Source organism: Xiphias gladius, chromosome 11 (genome assembly GCF_016859285.1).
Source record: "Xiphias gladius isolate SHS-SW01 ecotype Sanya breed wild chromosome 11, ASM1685928v1, whole genome shotgun sequence".
In the NCBI taxonomy this organism is placed as follows: Eukaryota; Metazoa; Chordata; class Actinopteri; order Istiophoriformes; family Xiphiidae; genus Xiphias; species Xiphias gladius.
Genome location: NC_053410.1, coordinates 25399217 through 25419294, shown reverse-complemented (window position 1 = coordinate 25419294; position 20078 = coordinate 25399217). Strand labels below are relative to the sequence as shown.

Below are 20078 nucleotides of genomic sequence, written 5' to 3'. Positions count from 1 at the left end.
TACTATCTCATTTGGGTAAACAGATACTTTATAAATAGGTTGTCAAAAAAATAATTACACAGTACAAACATACACTGTGCCAGACTAGTGCAATACTGTCAGTATCTGTAGCTGTAAATCTCATGTTGTTAAATACTTGACTTTGGTGTGAATGGCCTGCTCTTTTACAGAAGGTAAAAGAGTGAGTCCTCACTAAGACCAGGTGGATCAGAGCATTCAAACCCTCAGATCTTTACACTGACTTCCTTTTTGTCAGAGAATCAAATTCAAAATTCTCTTGTTGGTTTATAAAAACCCTTCATCTTTTATTTCTGAACCATCCAGACTTCTCAGATGGTCTGCTCTGCCACTGTTCTTTCAAATCAGGACTGAAGACTTTTCTGTTTGGATCTATGTTGTTGCACTGTAATCTTTACTCTTTTTGTCTTATTCTATTTCAACTTATCATGATCTTCTAATTTTAATTTTATTCTAAGTCCTATTTATGTCTTTTTATATTGACATTGTTTCTTTTATATCTTGTCAGTACCATTTATGTAAAGCACTCTGCATTGCCTTCTTGTTGAAAGGTGCTGATCAAATAACTTCCCTTGCCGTTCCTTTATTCCTTTTAACTTTATAACTTGTGCAGGATCCAAGGAATGCCCGATGCCGTAACCCCGAAACAATTCATCCATGCTTTGAACAAAAAAAGTGGTTTAGAAAATGGAAAGGATGGTTGAAAAACATAAGGATGCAGCAAAATTCATAGAGATTTGACTTTTTCTTCTCTCTACCATAGTTTGGCGCTCGCTTGTCTCTCTCCTCTTGTTGCTTTGTGCATAAATGTATGTGAAACCTGGTATGTTCTCTTTCCCCCCCTTTCTCCCCCACTGACTGAAGCTTTCTGAGCAGCCCTATGAGGAGTGCAACCCGAGGGGCAGTGCTGGGCTTTGTGTGCCGGTCGAGTCCTGGCTGCAGGTCACATGACAGCCTCAGTCCCACAAAAACTATTTACCATACAACTCCATTGAGATAGCAGCAATAGCTGTGCACCTAAAAACAGCTTAACTATGAACTAATTGGTGGCCAGGTTTGGAGTCTAAAACATGCTGGACTGGCTTTTTTTTTTACTATTTAGTTTTAAGGAAGGTGTGCTCTAAAAAGTTGTCTTAGTACATAACCAGGATTCGTTTTATTTTTTGAGGCATGAAACATGGTGTGATAGATAGTCCTGCAGAAAATGAGTTCAATGTTACACTAATGCTAACAGGGACTGATGTGACAGATTGTGTGTAATGACTCAACAGTAGACGGAAAAAAGGTCTTTTTATTGGCTTGGAAGTAGCTTTAAATAAAAACTTGAAGGTTTGTTATAACAACAATTACAAATACAAAATCTGTTTCAAACTGATCTGCTGTCTGGTTCACAAGACATCTGTTCCAGTTCTCCATACGTCAAACATCAGTTTTCACCAGCCTTTGAATTCCAAACTGACATGATAATAAATAAATGAATGAGAAAAACTTTACATGGAAAGTAGTCAAAACAGATAGTTTAATATGTTCCGTCTCTAATATGTCCAGCTGAAAGTTGGAAGTGAAGGGTGGGGGCTCAAATTTTGCTTCAGCGCAACAAGTCATCATCCGGCAATGCAACGACCAATCAAACTAATATGAAAACACATTCACTTGGATCACTTTGTAACGTGAATGCTGTATTTGTACTGTTTATCTTGTGATTGTTGCGACAAAATATAAAATAGTTGCCACTCTGATTACTTTTCTGAGTTGTAAAATCCTGTCTGGGAAACTACAAACGTGTATTGGTGCATGATAAATCTCCAAACTCCTGGATCTGTTTATCAAATTGGATTTGTTGAAACTATTTCCTGTCTCACCGGTACAACACCCCCCCCACACTGTTGCTTAGCCCTGTGATGTATTGGTGACCTTTCCATGTAGTATCCCACCTCTCCTGGATGGCTTCTTTTTTTTTTTTTTTTTTTTTATTTTAAATTCTCAATATATTTCTTAAGTATTTATATTTTAAAGTCTTCAGGTTGCCTTCAGGTTGGAATGGACATAATTGTGATGTAGACTTTTTCAGATTGGACTGCTGGAGGTGAACATTCAGCTTCAGAGCCGCCTCCTTCTAATCACCTTCATCAGCATCGTTTAGCAGGAACTCACTGATCTCCTCTCTCATCTGAGACCTGCACAACACAACACAACACAACTTAGCTCCAAATATGACAGTACTGAGATGTCCTTCTCATCGTTGAGCATCGAGTTTCTGGTCTTATTTTTTATCTTCAAGTTTAGCAAAATTACATAATGACATTGTAAATATAACAACTAAAATTTTAAAACGACTGTCTTATCTCTTACTAAATGTGCAGAATTTCCCCTGGTGGACTTCTCCAATTATTAGAGGGCTGTAATGGTGGGGCTGTGCGTTTCACTTCAATTATTTTTCCAAAAGCAAACCACAAGTTGCCAGAAGATAGCTAGTTTTTTCCGTTATCAGAAAACGATTAGAAAAAGTTTGTTATCATTTGATGTTATAATGTTGATTTGGTTGGTTTGTTTGGCACACAGTGTCTGGGTATTCACACTGGGCTGGCATGAAAAAGGCAGATGAAGAATGATGAGAAAAGCACTATTTTACGCTTTCTGTAAACTAGATGTAATTGTTGTACATGGACTCAAGAATGAAAAGTAATCTTTTGATCGACCAAGCATTCTCCTGACCTCCTCTGCCTCCTCCACGCCTCTGACAGGATGTACTGAGGGAGGTGTTCCACTGACGACTAGAAGGAAAATGCAGAGAGAAAAAGAAATAGCAGAGGGAGTAAAATAGAGCAGACAGGGGCTGAGAAAACCCTACATGTAATACATGTATGTTATTAGTTCACTGCTTCTTTGATAAAAATGGGACAACATACTGTATAAGACCGAACTATTTTTTTTGCAGTTTTCCAAAGACAAATTTTGAATTCATGATAAACCAATGAAGACAAACACAATGTTTAGATTGCAACTGGAAATCATAATATCCGTTCCTGTATGTTCCTGTGCGGCTGTTTTCCCTCACCATGTCTTTGATGGTCAGCTGACAGCTGTAACACAACAGGCTCTTTAGATCGGTTGACTTCGGTTCCCTGTAATGTAACAAGAGCACAGAAAACTCACAAAAGGTAGAGTCTGAAGACGAAGACAGTTTATTGGTCTGACATAAAGCAGATAGGAGGATTTATCTACTCACTGAACCAGGCTAAGTTGGCTTGCTATTGATAAAAACACCCCATTTGAAGTTACACCCCAGTTAAATGATGTAATGATAGTAGAAACAAACACAATCGGATTATGACCCTACAAAACTAATGACATTCTGACCGGCCTTGGCCTTACGTGGTGCTAATTAGCAGATGTGCTAGCATTGCTGCAGACTGTTAGTCTTGGTCCAAATCAGTAGTGTTTGAGGTTCCCGAAGCAACACCCAGTCAAGGCAGTGCACTGCGAGGGGACCAGGTGCACAGCAGCCAAGATGAAAAATAAGACGGCAACTTTCTACAAGGGCTTTATAGATACATATAGCCTATCGGTTCTGATAATCAGTGATGCCTGCAATCAAACTTCATAAATAAAGAGAAAATGAGCTAATTATTTCACACATGTCCAAAAGGCGGCTATGATCCTGAGTCCTGTTTAGAGCTACGCGTTTGGAATTTGCTTGTTGGCAACACTTTGCATGTTAAGCGTGAGTCCCTGATTACCGTAGATAGCAACATGAGATTAATCACTGCCCAAATTAAGAGACATAAATCCCTGAACACTTACTTGGCAGAAGAACAGCAGCCACTGTCTGCTCTCCCACAATCCTCTCCTCCTCCAGAAGAACAGCACTGTCCGGTGGAAGCAGTTGATTCTGGCTCCACCGGAGCTTTAACGGAAACACGGCAAACAGATTTTATTAACTCAGTCATGGACTTCTACTGCACTGCTCCATGTACACTGTATTTTCCCTTCGAAGGGATTCAGAAGCCCCAGAGCCACAGAAAAGTGCTGTGGCACATCAAGTGACCTCAGGGAGGGTGTCTGCCCAGTGCCAAATACATTTTTTATTTTTTTTAAGCTGTGCCACTGTAAACCCAAGACTGAAATACAACACAAATATCTGATTCAAATGAAACTTTATAACTGACAGGCTAAGTCTGAAAGACACTTTACAGAACCTTTAATGCTAATCTGTGCTCATATTTATCTGAGCTTTCTCTATATCCTGTTTGAAAAAGGAGGTGAAATGTATACTGCACCTGGGTTCGGTCTTGGGAGCTCAGTCCTGGTAGCTCCTGGAGATTTAATCTGGGAGAGCTGCTCTGAGGTCAGTGTGGCTTGAAAGGCTGAAGCATTCTCTGAAAGAAAAGAGGGGGGAAAAAAAGACAGAGGGGAGGAAAGAAGGGAAAGAACAAACTCATGAGAGTTTGGTAAAGAATGCTTCTATCTTCTCCAGCCAATAGGTTTTCACTGCTAAGGGCGTCTTCTACCTGTTTTAGAAGCTTGTTATGTATATTACTGTTTCAAGGAAGGCATGTGCAGTGGTTTTGTATTAGTTTTACTTTTCTGTACTGAGAATCTGTGACAGTCCTTTCTCTGCACACTAGTGATCCAGACATCGGTGTACGCCAGCTACCTCAGTCTTTAGCTCAAGTCAGTGGCAGGCTCATAGAGGATTTATTTATGCAAAATTATGGGAAGGCTTGCAAAGGGCTGTGAGGTTGAGCCAGCACTCTGCAGAGGGCTGATGCAAATTCATTATTTTCTGTGATAACATGGATAAATGGGACATTGATCTTATGTTTATTATACATGATTGTGAATGCTAATTTATTGTATCTAACTTAGAGGCTGTCGACATGAAGAGAGTGGTCGCGTCATTCAATTAACACTAAAATAACCATCTGAAAGTTGAACAAAAGCTGTCCAAATGGATATATCCATGTGTACTTGTAGTGCAGTGATCACAGCCTTCAGCTTTACAGTGGAAAAACCAAAGATTCATAAGAGATCACAGACTTCAGGAGAGGGGAAGGTGGAAAACCAGTTTTAAAAAAAACTGTATATTGGCACTATCATCTCTACTAACCTGAAACGGGGCAGCAATGTTTACAAAATCTTAAAGTTGGCTCATCAGACATTATTTTTGCGGAAAACAACATTGGCATTTCAAGGGAAGCTGTGGGCCAGTTTTACACATCAGTTGTGGAAAGTGTGCTCTCGTTCTCTATAACGGTTTGGTTTGATAGCCTGACTACTGCGGAAACAAATGCATTAGTGAAAGCAGTTAAAGCGGACATCTGAACGCAGGAGTGAAACTATGCTCCAAACCACAGAGACTGAGGAAGAGGCAACAAAAGTTCAAGAGCTGAATACAGCAACAGCTTTCTGTCACTGGTTTGCTGTCACCGGCCCCATCGGGACCACAGCGGCAAGGCCTGGCGAAGCTATCCCCTGCTGTGATGCTGTAGGGGAAATACATTTCATCCCAACCTTGCTCGGCTCGGCAGGGCTGACGTGGATCGACCCAGGCTAATGGAGAAGCCCTATTAGACTCCTCTCTTCAAAATCTGAGTGCTTGAAAAGACGTGCACTTCCTTCCACTCCTAAATGATAAAGTTTTGGCACTTACAGTGCATTTTGTTTTTAGCTTATATTTTATATTAATCGTATTTTGTATATTTTAATGTTTCATTTATATGATGATTTTATTATTGCTGTGTTGCTTTCCTGACCTGCAGTTCCTAACAAGGTTTATTGGATTGTCATTAAAGTTAACTCAACTCAACCCCCTGTTCAAAAGCCCTGTACATACATATGCTTGTTCAAAACATTCTTGCAACAGTCAATAATCTAGCTGTCCCATGCAACACTCACCAGCAGCAGTGTCCAGAGCACACATACAGAGCAGACACCTGTCAGGGTGGTCAGCTGTGGAGGAGCTCCTACACGCTGTCTGCAGCTTCTCACTGGTCCTACAGGACACACAGCAGGTTTTGTTAGGACCACACGGTGTGCTTCCAAAGCTGGTTTGTGTCTGTAGAAAAAGCTAGATCTTACTAGCAATTAGAAAAAGCAGGCAGTGGTACATATACTGTTTCCAGAATGTCCAGCATCCATTATCCAGTGATTATGATTATGTCAAACCCCCCTTCGTTGAGAACGTTCTGCAGAATACGTGCCTATTTAACATGATGTTTGTAGTTTCCCCACTGACCTGTAGATGGTGCTGACAGTAGAGGGGAAGTCTGCCTGCAGTTTACTGACAAAGCTCTCGGTCAGACGCTGGATACTTGCTTTGTCTGTTTTCTATGGGACAGACACAAACACAGACTGAACACAACAGTTTTGGGGTGTACGTGTGTCGACAAATTTATGGAATCTCAGTTGACTTCATTTATATTAGTGTGTATGGACTGATGCAATAATAGGGACATATTTACAGCGGCTTCAAAAAGTATTCAAACCCATTCACTTTTTCTCACTTTGTGATATAGATCTCATTTTAAATGGTTAAACTGCCATTTTTGTCCGTCAGTCTACAATCAATAATCCACAATGAGACAGTGAAAACATGTATTTACAATTTTTTGCAGATTTATTAAAAATCAAAAACTAACATCTCATTAAAAAAAGTATTCAGACCTTTTGCTCTGGCACTCTGCTCCAAATTCTGGTCAGGTGCATCCTGTTTGCTTTAATTATCCTTGAGATGTGTCTAGAACCTGTTCACCTGCGGCAAACTGAATCAACTGGACATAGGTTAGAAAGCCTGACATCTGGGTATATAAGGTCGCACAATTCACCCTCCATGTCAGGACAAAAACCAAGGTCACGCTAAGAGAGCTTCAGAAGTCCTCTGCAGAGGTGGGAGAACCTGCCTCTGAGAGCATGAGGGAAATGATTCTCTGATCTGATGAGACAAACACTGAACCACACTATGTCTGGCGAATACCAGGCACTGCTCATCACCTTGCTAATACCATCCCTATGGTGAAGCATGGTGGTGGCAGCATCATGCTATGGGGGAGCTTCTCAGCAGCAGGGACAAAGAGACTGGTCAGAATTGAGGGAAGGATGAATGCAGCCAAATACAGAGTGACCCATGAGGAAAAGCTGCTCCAGAGTGCTTGTGACCTGAGACTGGGATGAGGGTTCACCTTTCAGCACAACGATGACCTGAAGCATACAGCCAAGACAACGCTGGAGTGGCTTTGGGACAAGTCCCTGACTGTCCTTGAGTACTGAATTAAGGGTCTGCATACTTTTGTAAATCAGAAAGTTTAGTTTTTGATTTTGAATTAATTTCCAAAATTTTCTAAAAACATGTTTTCACTTCATTTATGATGGGTTATTGGTTGTAGATCAGCGGTGAGGAAAAACTGAGTCATCATTCCTATAGGATCCCAGTACGGACAAAACACTGCGTTTAAATTTCAAAGCCGCTGTCAGACTTACATCCCTGTACATCAATCTAATGTCGATTTCACATGTTGGTCTAATGTCTTAATAAACACCCCGCTCACTTTTAAATAAAAGTTATGACGGCATTCTGACGGTTGGACCCGTAGTATTTCTGTAACACTTTCAGCACGTTACAAGACTGAAGGGAATGAAGTCACATTAACATAAAGCCTGCAGCAATGCAAGGTGAAACATTCAGAGAGAGAAAGAGATGTATATACTACAACATTACAGACTTCTAAAGGCACTGGAATAAATGTATCATCTCAATCTTCAATTTTTCTTCTTTTAATATCCAGCAAAACTCTTTACATACAACATGTGAGCTACTATGAACTAAACCAATGTTAAGTACCAACTTTACGTCCTGTCATTAATGTGCACTGTCAGATTTTATAAAACAGCAGAAGATTTCACGCTCTACTATCTGATGAAACTGATGTGAAAATCTATCAGTGGACTCACAGCAGAGGCAGTGAGCATCCTTCGCATTCACGACGTTCATTAAGGTTTCAACAGCTAAATACGTTTTAATATTGCTCTCCTGTTCCTGGACCCGGTGCCAAATATTGCACAAGTACGCTGCTCTTGCTTTAAACGTGCGGTCACGTCTGAATGAAGCCCCACCTCCGTCTGAATGACAGAAAGCATCACTAACTGACTGAAGAAGACGGCAATGTTACGTATTCCATGTGTGAAAAGTAGTATGCTTCCAAACCAGTAGAAAGACTTTGCTTTACATGACATTGTGTTATACTGGAGATATACGAAATACTGGCAGCACAAACAAGTGCCGCTCCCAAGGATCAGTGTTTAGTAAATGTTTATTACTGCCTCACAGAAAGCCTGACTAAGCTGAACTTGCTTCATGAAACAGGCTAAAGAACGTATACCTTTTAGTGAAAAGTCTATTTGGGATGTGTTTGCTTGAGTGACACATGCTAACTGACAGGTGGTTGCCATGTGCCTCACCTCAGGTTTCATAAATCATATGGAATTACCGGTGGGAGGCTTATGGGTCTAAAACGTTCACTGACATAAGTTCTGATTTATGTACACTGACCACAGGCAAGGTCCTTCTTTTTCTTGAACTGAGATGTTTGTTGTAATATCATTATGAAATCACGGTCTGGCTTTCCCTGCGGTTTGCAGGTCTACTATCACAGCTACTGCTGTGGTTGGTCTTACCTTAGTATCCAGGCTTGGTATGAAAACAGAGGGCACACTGAACATATGGTTGTAGTAAGCTACTTCTTTGGCTGAGTAGTCCCTCATTGGCCTCACTAATATTATGTCACCATACCTGGAATCTGAGAAACCCTGTTAAAAACACACAAACATGCACGCACGGACACACACACACACACACACACGCACGCACAGTTTCATCACACATCTAATATCATCTGATAAACTACAAACTACGCAACATTGTTCTTCTCTCGCCCTCTATACACATACCCACACATACGCACCGTGTCCTGAGCCAGCTGTGCTCCTCTGCCCAGTGATATACTGGTGAGTAGTTTGACCGCCAGTCTGGTGCAGTTGTCTCCCAGCATCAGTTTACTGTAGCCCTCAGTACGAGCTGTGTGCACCAGCAGATGCTGCCTTTGAAGGGAACACACGGCGGGGTCAGGGAGCGTGAGACAATCTAAACTGACTGTGCTCTCTCAAAATGATTGTGTTTTTCCCACATCATAATCCTCACTGGTAAGGAGAAGCAATTATTCCCCCATGGAAAAAAAATACACCACCTGGATAATGGCCACTGCTTGAAGTTCAGTAAGTACTAAATTAATGAGAGTCGATGTTTCTCCATCTTCAGTTGTTACATGACAAAATAATCAACGAGAGAGCGGTGTATTATTCCAGACATACTGTTTTTGGTTGAACTTGAAACTAAATACAGAAGCACCATCAAGACAGTCGGGAGTCACGTCCTGTAGGAGCTCCCCCCTATCTGACCTTAGTGTGTTTAGCAGGTCTTGTCTTGCCGTCAGTGTCTTCGCTGAACCAGTCAGCCGCTGCAGGAACTGTGTGTGCGACTCCTGAACCTCTGGCAGCGATACTTGCTCCTGGTCCTGTGGTGTCAAAGAGCTGCTGCTGCTGCTGCTGCTCTGAATAAATTGATCCACAGCCACTTTGTAGGCGCTGGCCGGTTGCTCTGAGGGGGGTGGGGCTGTAATCACGACTGAACTGGGAAGGTCCAGAACCTGAGAGGACATTGAGGAACACATTAAATTATCAATTTGATTTGAGAAAAAAAAAAGCTTTTTCTTCTTCTCTGTGCCACTATTGTCTTGTCTTCTTTTTTATTGTTACAGCATTAGTGTTGTGTTAAAGGTTCAACCTCATCAGATTGTCCTTGTGACTTTTACGCATCTAGGTCACAAAGTGCATGAAAGGGGCTTTAGACTCAACCTGACTTTACTGACTGTTATGCTACGTGGTGTAAAAGACTGCTGAGGGTTAGTAGACCACTCCTGCATCCTCACCTACCTGTTCAAGAGGCACAATGTGAAAGGGGAAACCAGTAGCTTTGAATACAGCCTGCAGCTCAGCCACCGTCCGCTGTCTCTCCTCCACAGTCTGACCTACAGCACCACCCTCTGGGAACAATCACACACACACACACACACACACACACACACACACACAATCAGTGTAAAATGTTTTGGGCACAATCATTCCAGGAATGACCAAAAGTCATAAAAATGATTGCACTCAGTTAAAAAGTTCTTAATTTAATTACCATCAATGTAGACAATGCCAGGTAAGAATCTCAACTTCTTGTGAGCATTCTGACTCAGACCCTGGGAGGAAGAGAAAGGTTTTCTGTCACATCAATAACATTAAAAAAAAGACCAAATTATATTGTACACACACACACACACACACACACACACACACACACACACACACACACGCACACACACACGCACACACACACGCACACACAAGCACTGTTACTAAAGTGGTAGAACAACCAACAAATTGGTGATTTTGCTACTCTAGTGCTAGAGGAAAGGTCATGGGGTCATTAAAGTCTAAAGGATTCGCCCTCTGGGGACCAACTGTATCCAGAGCTAATTTCTCTTCAGAATACCACATGGCCAAAAGTATGTGGAAGACCGAGTGTTCCAGCCATATGTGTTAGCAGAAGATGAGATTGTGACCCCATGGTCATTGATATGCTGCTCTAACAGCCTCCACTCTTCTGATTTCAGTCTAACCATCAAATGTTGAACCTGCTGCAGGGATTTGCTCCCATTCAGACAGCACAAACATCAGTGAGGTCTAACGGTGATGTTGGTGATGAGGTCTGGTTCACAGTTGTCAGGGCTCTGTGCGGACCAGTAAAGTCCTTCCAAACCAAAGTGGGAAACTCGAAAGGGACCAAACACAACTGAAACCTACTGCCTAAAATTTCATTGTATGCTGGAGAAATAAGATTTTCTTCATTTTAACCAAAGTGCCCAAACCAGGAAAAACATGGGTTTCCACAAACTTTGCATGGGTACAAATTTGTAGGCGTCATGTGTGATAGTTATGAGAAATCTACAAAATAGATAACGAGACATCTTATGTTAGAAATACTTATATTTTGTGGCCTGAGAACCGAGAAATGGTTAGGTGTAACAAAAAACATAAGGACTCATCCTCTGGTGACCTGTGGTATGTATAACAACATTTTATGAAAATGCAGTCATGCATAGATAAAAGAGCGGGCCATAAGAAGAAAGTCTGCCCTGGCCTTTCATGAAATGCACCTTCACCTTTTGTGAAAGGTCAGGAGTTCGCCAAAATCACTACAAAAATGCTTGGTACTCTGGCTAGTTGTTCATTCTGTATCTACCAAAACGCTGCCATTATTTCTTTGATAGTAACACTTTTGTGCGCTGTATCAAAAGAGGCTTTAATGGTGACTACACATAAACAGATGGACTGAAAGACAAACAGGTAAACCTCTTGGACTTGACTAAGCATTGAACAGGACGAAGGACCTCCGGATACAGCCAACAGCACCTACAAGCAGATAAAACACTCACAGTTACGGCGCTATTGGAAATACAGTTAAGTTCATAAGGATTTGTGACACACAAATAATGACACAGTTTTTGGAATTTTGCCTCTGTACACCACCATAGTGGATTGGAAACAAAGCCATCAGAATATGATTCAAGTGTAGACTTTCAGCTTTAATTCAAGAGGTTCAACAAAAATAGAGCATTAACCATTCAGCCATTTTTATACATAGACTCTCACTTTCAGAGACTTTAAAGTATTTGAAAAACTAACTGACAGACAGTTTTATGGCCAGGTGTGGCCTGTTACCTTGATACTTCACGACAAATTAAGCAGATAAAAAGGTCTGAAGTTGATTGCAAGTGTTTAACTTGCATTTGGTAGCTGTTCATGGGAACACTCAATATGCAGTCCAAGGAGATGTTGTTGCAAATAAAGGAGGCCATCGTTAGGCGGAAAAAAAAAAACAAACCTATCAGACAGATAGCAGAAACGTTAGGAGTGGCAAAATCAACAATTTGGTACATCCTTAAAAAAAAAAAAAAAAAAGGTAATGCACAGGCGAGCTCAGCAACACCATTAGGCCTGGAAGACCCCGGATGATGGCAGAATTCTTTCCTTGATGAAAGGAAACCTCTTTACAACATCTAGCCAGGTCAAGAAAACCCTGAGGAGGTAGGTATATAAATTTTCAAAGTCTACAATTAAGAGACGCCTTCATGAATGTTATTACAAAGGGTTTACCACATGATGCAAACTGCCACATGATGGCACTGGTATCACTCAAGAACAGAAAGGGCCAGATTAAACTTTGCCAGAAAACATTTAATTTAGCCTGCCCAGTTCTGGAACAAGATTCTTTGGACAGATGAAGCCAAGGTTAACTTGTACCAGAATGATGGGAAGAAAAGAGCATGGAAAAGGAAAGGATCCAAAGCATACCACTTCATTTGTCAAACATGGTGGAGACAGTGTTATGACACTGGCATGTATGGCTGCCAATGGAACTGGGTCACTGGTGTTTACTGATGATGTGACTGCTGATCAAAGTAGCAGGATGAATTCTGAAGTGTATAGGGCTTTACTATCTGCTCAGATTCAGCCAAATGCAGCAAAACTGATAGGACGGTGCTTCACACTACAGATGCATAATGACCCAAATTATACTAAGAAAGCAACCCAAAAGCTTCTCAAGGCAAGAAATGGAACATTCTTCAATGATCAGGTCAGTAACCTGACCTCAACTCCACTGAGCACACTTCCTGAAGACAAAACTGAGGGCAGAGAGACCCACAAACAACCAGCAAATGAAGGCGGCTGCAGTAAAGGCCTGGCAAAGCATCTCAAGGGAGGAAACTCAGGATTTGGTGATGTCCATGGGTTCCAGACTTCAGGCTGTCATTTACTGCAAAGGATTTTCATCCAAATATTAAAAATAATCCTTATATTTATGTTAGTTTTTCCAATTACTTTTGAGCTTCTGAAAATGAGGGAGTATGTATAAAAATGGCTGTAATTCCTAAACAGTTATTACCATATTTATGTTAAACCCCTTGAATTAAAGCTGAAAGTCTACATTTCAATGAAATATTGATGGCTTCATTTCAAAACCATTGATGTGGTCTACAGAGGCAAAATTACACAAATTGTGTCACTGTTCAAACACTTGTGTACCTAAGTGTATATGCATCACACCTTTTTTTTTAGGGTTTATGCAAATTATTGTGTGTGTGTGTGTGTGTGTGTGTGTGTAGCATATTCAGAAAATGAATTGCAGTAAAGTGAACTTTGTCATGTTGTGTCAGGAGAAAACATGAGTTGTTATTCAGAGAAAAAAGTATTAAAGTGTACTAATAAAACACACAGCTTACCTTCTCTCCAGGGAAAATGATCCTGTTTTTGCCCAGCATGGCTCTGAACTTGTGAATGAAGTATTCCTTGAAACAGCCCCTGACACAGACAGAGAAATGATTTGAACAAAGTCAGTATAACACAGTAAAGTCTTCTCGAGCCATGTAAACATTGTAAAATAATCTCCTCTAGCCACACCCCCCACCACAACCCACACCCCCTAACTACACAGCTGGAGAAATCCTCACGTTAAATTCTGCGAAGACCTTTGAATTCAAAACAATCCTCCCACACACCCTGTCACAATGTTTTCCCCTTATGAAGACTGGTATTACTACGTCAGATATACTGTAGAGCAGGTTCAATACCTGACAAGTCACAACTAACAGGTATATTTAGACCATAAATTCTCAAATAGTTTAATTTACTTACCTTAACTGCTGAGAAATAGGCTTATATCAGAGACTGGCCTTTATTCCTAAATCCCTCTATGTCATAATTATATTTATTGTCTGTTTTGTGATCTGCTCCTGTTTTAAATTGTGGTTGTCATACTCACCACTCTGCGGCTAGGTTTCTCCTCCCTTACAGAAACACTGTTTTCGGTTACTATTTATTTCCAGTCACTTGTACTTTTCAAAATACCGTCAGTGCAGCTCAAACCTTCCTGAACAGATGTTTCTTCACACTGAAAGCCTTCCCAGCTGGGAATGGGGCATACATCTTCTCTTTATCAGTAGGCTTTTACTGTGAAACATCTGCAGGAGTAGCTGAGTTTAATTAGCTGTCGCTCAGCGGCAGTTGATAAACATGTAAAAGTACAGGCATTTGGCAATAATTAGCAAATGAAAACATTACTAGTTTTAAAAAGAGAAAATATTTTCAGCAGACTGATGAGTATGACATGACTCTCTGTTGTTGTACTACTGGAATCAGTGCTGTGGAAATGGACATCATCCTGAATTTATGCGAGCCATTATAGCACAGCAGGTAACCCCCCCCAGTGTTTTTGACCGGGCTTTGATTAGCGCCAGCCACTTCTCCAGCTATTATTTGATATAACTACTTAAATTACTGGGCTTTTTTTTTGAGAACCTACAGGATTTTATATAAAATGATAGTACTACTTGTGTTTGACAGATCATTTTACTGTGCCGCATTAGGAATATTCTTATTTTAACACCTAACAGTTGGTGGTGGTGGAAACGGTGCTGAGTGCTGCATGCCTTACCTGCAGTATGTGTCTCCGGCTCTGATGACCACAGCTGCACTCGCCTCTTTGCATCTGACACATTTCTTGGAAACACTGATAAATTGAGGGAGAATGTGCATGCATTCATATTTTGTGACACATTTAGGTGCTGACATTTGCTCTATGAAAAATGTTGACATATACCATGCAGGTAAAGAATGCCACAGTGGCTACACAACAGTATTAATGGAGAGGGTCTAGATTAAACGCTTTATCTGGAGGCTTTAAATGCATTTACATTTAATTCCACAGGACTAGTCTTAGTCATAAGCTTACTGCCTTTTTTTTCCATTTTTCGTTGAAACTGTCTTTAGATAGGAAGTGACTCCAAAGTTTAGCCACAGCCAGATTAAACTACTAGTGGGCCTACTGATCTCCCCACCGCTACCCTCTGTAAATTGTGAATGTAACATGTTGCATCCAAGTTCTAACTGAAGTCCAGCGCACACAGCAGACTACACACGACAGCCTCATCATTTGACCAGACACCAACCAGTGCCACCGAGCTGGGGGGTTACTACCTGCTCCAGCTGTTCTGGGTTTCAGTTAGTTTGAGTTGGATTCTCCCTGAACCGATCTCATCACAAGTCTCACTTGCCTTATGTAACAGTTTCTCTCCACCTTGCCATGAAGTGATCTTTTCCTAACAACCACCAGCTCTTTCGGCATACATATAACATGTAGAGTGGTGTGTTGAGAAACACAAATGTATTTAGAACTATGTGCCATGAGAGGCCCACAGACATTAAAGGGAGCCCTCTCCAGGACAGAGCCACGGGACACGCTGCCTGCCTTAGCTGCTTCTGTATTTGAGTGGTGCAAACTGATTCTCAAACAACAGCACTTCATCAAATGACTGAAGCCCAACGACAGGGAGCGAACGGACTCCGGGGCTCCTAGGGTGGTCCTTACTCCAGGGGCAGTTGCCCACCATGCCTGCTGGGTAAATCCAGCAGTCTGGACTGACTCCACAGATCCCGCGTCAGGCAGCTGAACTGCAGACAGACCCGTAACCCTCCGCACTGTAGATAACAACCGCGGAGGGCTGCGATCAGCTGCGCAGCTGGTCGGTTAGACGTGGGTCGGCGCTCTCGCGACATGACGACTTACCTGGGCACCTCCGCGTGCTCCAGCCCATCGGCCCCATCGGCCCCATGGTAGTCTTCGCCCACCTCGCACATCGGGAAGATGACGGATAAACTGAAACAGTGGTCCGCTGCGTGTTGCTCACTAGAAACCGACGGCTGTGAAGCAGTCAATAGCTCCTCTTTCACTCTTTTGCCCCAAAACAGTCTGGAGTCTGAGGTATGGCGCTCTTTGATGATGTCGAAGAGCTTCTTCTTCTTGATGTTTTACTGAAAAAAAACAACAAAAAACAACAACATAGTGATTCCTTACCGCCACCAGCTGGTAAGGAGTGTGGGTCGGGATTAAAAATCAAAGCCTCTAACATTATAATGATAAATACTAAATAAAAAGACAAATGGCTCAATCAAATGATCTGAGATTCAAAAAAATAATAGTTATACATCGACATTTAAATGAATCTCTATGGCTTAGAAGCACTTCTCTCAGAATATTTGGACCAGTCATCTTATCAGTGCATCTTATTCATTCATTTCGGATCTCCTCTTGATCACAAAAATCGCTACTTCTTGTATTGTCTTTTCCCACTTCAGTATTGCAGTGTTGTATGACCAAATTTGAGACTGGATATCATTGTTTCCCCTCTACTACCTCTTTTTCATCACTCCTACTCTTCTTTGAGTCCATAAAACCACCACCTTGGTTTCTTCATCCCTTTTGCTTTTGCCATTTGTCCTTCAGTCTTTGCTTATCTTGAGTCTTCATACCTATCTCTCTGATATTTTCTCTCTAAAAGGATGATAGATAGATAGATAGATAGATAGATAGATAGACAGATAGATAGATAGATAGATAGATGGATAGATAGATCAGAGTACTTTATTATGCCTAAAGGGAAGTTGCAGTGTTTCGCACAAATCACAAAGACAAAGAGGTAGGTAAAAAAAAAATTCTGTGTCCAGAATGTGGCACCAGAGATCATGCACCAAACAAGCATTATGTATATCAAGTGTATACAAGTTCGTGAAACCTTTATGTAAATAAAATGATGACTGTCACACAAGAATTACTTCCTGTTGACCGTAGGTGGCAGTATGACTATGATTGGATATTAGCCTTCTGATGTCTTTAGGCCCGGGACCCTTATCACCCATGTGTAATTTGGGAAAGATCTGATGCTTCAATTCGAGTTACAACAGTATCTCTTTTCACGTCTAAACATCGAGATTTGCTGCATCGTGAAAGAAACGCCATTCCATAAAAAGTCACAATCTTCATCACATAGCATCATCAAGGTTTTAAGGCTTTTCTGACCACACGTGAGGTGGATCTGGTTAACCTGCCAGAAGGAGTACATCAAAATATAAAAACAAAACATTTCCTGTTGCCAGTAGTTGGCACCATAACTGAATGTTGGCATGCAGATGTCCTCAGGCCGGGACTCTTATGAAAGATGTAAACTTTGGGGCAGACTGGATAATGTATATTTGAGTCAACATAAACATAAAAATTCGCCATGCCACCACGGACATTCCGTTCAATGAAAGCTCAAAAGCTTTGCTACTTAACATCGCGAAGGTCTTTAGATTAGACTGACCACATATGATTTAGATCTGCGTGGTGGAGGACATGACAAATTTTAAATAAAATGATGATTGTCACACAAGGCTTACTTCCCGTTGCCAGTAGGTGGTGCTATTCATGTGATTCAATATTGGCTGTAGATGTCTTCTGGCCTGGACTCTTATCAAACGTGTGAAGTTTGGGAAAGATCTGATGATTTGGATTTGAGTTACAAATGTGTCTGATTTCATGCCAAAATGTCAAAATTGCCTCCCTGCCAGGGAAAGGCCTTTGAATGAAAACTCCTGGTCTCCACAATAAAGCATCACCAAGGCTTTAAGGCTTTTCTCACCACATCTGAGGATGATCAGGTCAATCCACTAGGAGGCTTACGTCAAAGTGTAAAACATGTCCTTTCCTGTTGCCAGTAGGTGGCACTATAACTATAATTGAATATGGGCATGTAGACGTCTTCGGGCCAGGACTCTTATGAAACGTGAAGTTTGGGGCAGACTGAGTTACAATTTACAATTTCCTCTTTCATGCTGAAACATCAAAATTCGCCATTTCGCCGTTCAACGAAAACTCAAACGCTTTAAAATTTAGCATCGTAAAGGTCTTTAGATTAGACTGACCAAATCTGAAGTCGTTAAAGTACAATGCCTGTAAATGGCAAAAACTGTGCCAAAATTGCACAGTAATTTCAAAATGACTGACTTCCTCTTGGGTTCAGGGTACAGTTCCAAGGGGCTTTTTTTCTTGGGTTGTCACATGTGCCTACTGAATTTCAAACAAGAAGATGAAATGTACAGTTTCGATAGGTTCCTTGCACTGGTCAGTGCTTGGGCCCTAATTAAAGGCTAAATTATAGACAATAACTAAAAGGCTGAAAATATATAAAAATAAAAAGAATAATAATAAACACTGAATAGGGACTAAAGATATAACCATAACTAGACTATATTATGTTCTTAATTTAAGCTGTACAATGATATGAATATACTGTAATACACTGTACATTAGTGCAAGTCAGATCTATATTGTAAAAAAAAAATAAGTACAGCAAGGTGCAGCATTGTTCATGGATGATACACAGAACTAACTGTAACTACCAGTACATTGAATACACGCATACTAATTTAATAATTTACATGGTGTATTATATATGGTAACAGTACATAAAGACAGCAGGCTGCTTGAAAAAATAGCAAAAGATGAATGTGAGATACAACAGATGTGATGGATAATGTTATAAATAATAGCCCAGGTGAGCAGGCTGTCAGGTGGCAGGAATGACTTCCTGTAGTATTCCTTGTCACAGTGCACCTGAAGAAGTCCCTGACTGAAAGTGATCCACTGTTTGACCAGTGGGTAATGAAGGGGGTTCCAGATGTTCTCCATGATGTTTAACAGTTTGTGCAATATCCTCTCCACAACCAACTCCAAGGGCTGCAGAGAAGTCCCCAGCACAGAGCAAGCCTTCTCTATCGGTTTGTCCAGTTTGTTGTTGTCACTGGCTCTGATGCTGCTGCGCCAGCAGAGGGTAGCAAAGAGAATTGCACTGGCCGAAACAGACTGGTAAAAGATTTTTTTTTTTTTTTTAATGGATCTTCAGAGAAATCTATCTTAGATTTAGGGAGCAGCCAAATAATAACTACATGCAATGCTGATGCCTCACTTGGTCAATCCATTCTACTACCCTACACATAAACACACAGGGGTCACGCACAACTTGTTACTTTTCCTGCTCAAAATTGACTGAAAATGTACTGGTAGTCACATTTCAGCGTGTACCCATTGTCTTACAGGCACGCTCCACTGATTTTACACAGCAAATTCAGTTTAATCATCACAGGGAGTACTACTCCGCTTGTGAAAACAGCTGAATAATGGAAGCTACAAATTTAGAGGCCTGCATTGCAAGATGAAGGGTTGCGCTCAAACCAGGCAGGGAAGGTCTATTGAAAGACACGTCAAGTTGCTTGCAACATGGGAAATTTTTGGTGCTTCACCCATACTATAGGGAGTAAAAGTATCATTCACCAAAAAGAGAGAGATGAAGACCTCCTTCCTTTCAAATTTTGTATCACATACATCCAGTAAAACAAACATTGGAGAGATGTTATTTCATATTTTTGTGATTTCTGTGGATTAGAAAAAGAAGTGAATTGTCATCTGTTTGTATTTGTGGAGGTTCAGCATTTTATAAGGAGAAAGACAACTCAGTTACAACATAGATATTTTTATTTGTTTTGAAGGCAATGAGATGGACAATGATTTTATTTTCTTTGATTTAAGTCATGGGAAAATTCAACTTTCATGAGAATAAATGGACTCCAAACCAAATACTGGACACTCTTGTCAAGAACTACTTCAATATTGTCATGTCCAGCTCTGCTTCGTCGGCCATGTTTTCTTTGTTCTATCCAGTTGTGTTGTATTTCCTGTCGTATTTTGTGTCTCTTACCTCTTTTCCTCTAATTTCAGATCCCCATTTCCTGGCCTCACGTGCTTCCCGCCCCTATATCTGTCTGCTTCACCCCTGATTTGTTGCACCTGTGCCTCATTGTCTCCCCTCTCCTTGTGTATTTAGTCTCTGTGCTCCCTTCCCTCTGCGTCAGTTCATCTTCATTCTCTGTGGAAAGTGGTCCAGCTTTTTTCCTAGTGTTGCTGTTATCCATGTGACTGTTGTAGTTTTTTTTTTTTTTAACCTCCCCTTAGCCTAGCCCTCTGGTTTTGTCTGTCTGTGCCTGATTGCCTGCCTGTGCACCGAACCATTCTTCTCAGCAAAGAC

General features: G+C 41.1%; 1 protein-coding gene across 2 annotated transcripts; it reads right to left on the bottom strand.

Annotated features, from left to right (window-relative positions):
* Positions 1 to 1291: 1291 nt before the first annotated feature.
* Positions 1292 to 19848, bottom strand: ctu2 (cytosolic thiouridylase subunit 2 homolog (S. pombe)). Of its 2 annotated transcripts, XM_040139408.1 has the most exons (18): positions 19752 to 19848; positions 15746 to 15990; positions 14615 to 14689; positions 13404 to 13482; positions 11473 to 11532; positions 10259 to 10319; positions 10006 to 10115; positions 9472 to 9719; positions 8979 to 9114; positions 8692 to 8823; positions 6257 to 6348; positions 5917 to 6014; positions 4299 to 4397; positions 3823 to 3925; positions 3077 to 3143; positions 2734 to 2792; positions 2143 to 2195; positions 1292 to 1473 (listed from the first exon to the last, which is right to left on the bottom strand). In XM_040139408.1, exons 2-18 carry the CDS (start codon positions 15814 to 15816, stop codon positions 1445 to 1447), a joined length of 1572 nt encoding a protein of 523 aa, XP_039995342.1. In that variant the 5' UTR covers positions 15817 to 15990; positions 19752 to 19848; the 3' UTR covers positions 1292 to 1444. The 2 variants fall into 2 exon arrangements, with proteins under 2 accessions (XP_039995342.1, XP_039995341.1); XM_040139407.1 differs by lacking the exons at positions 15746 to 15990; positions 19752 to 19848 and adding an exon at positions 15234 to 15705.
* Between the last annotated feature and the right edge of the window lie 230 nt (positions 19849 to 20078).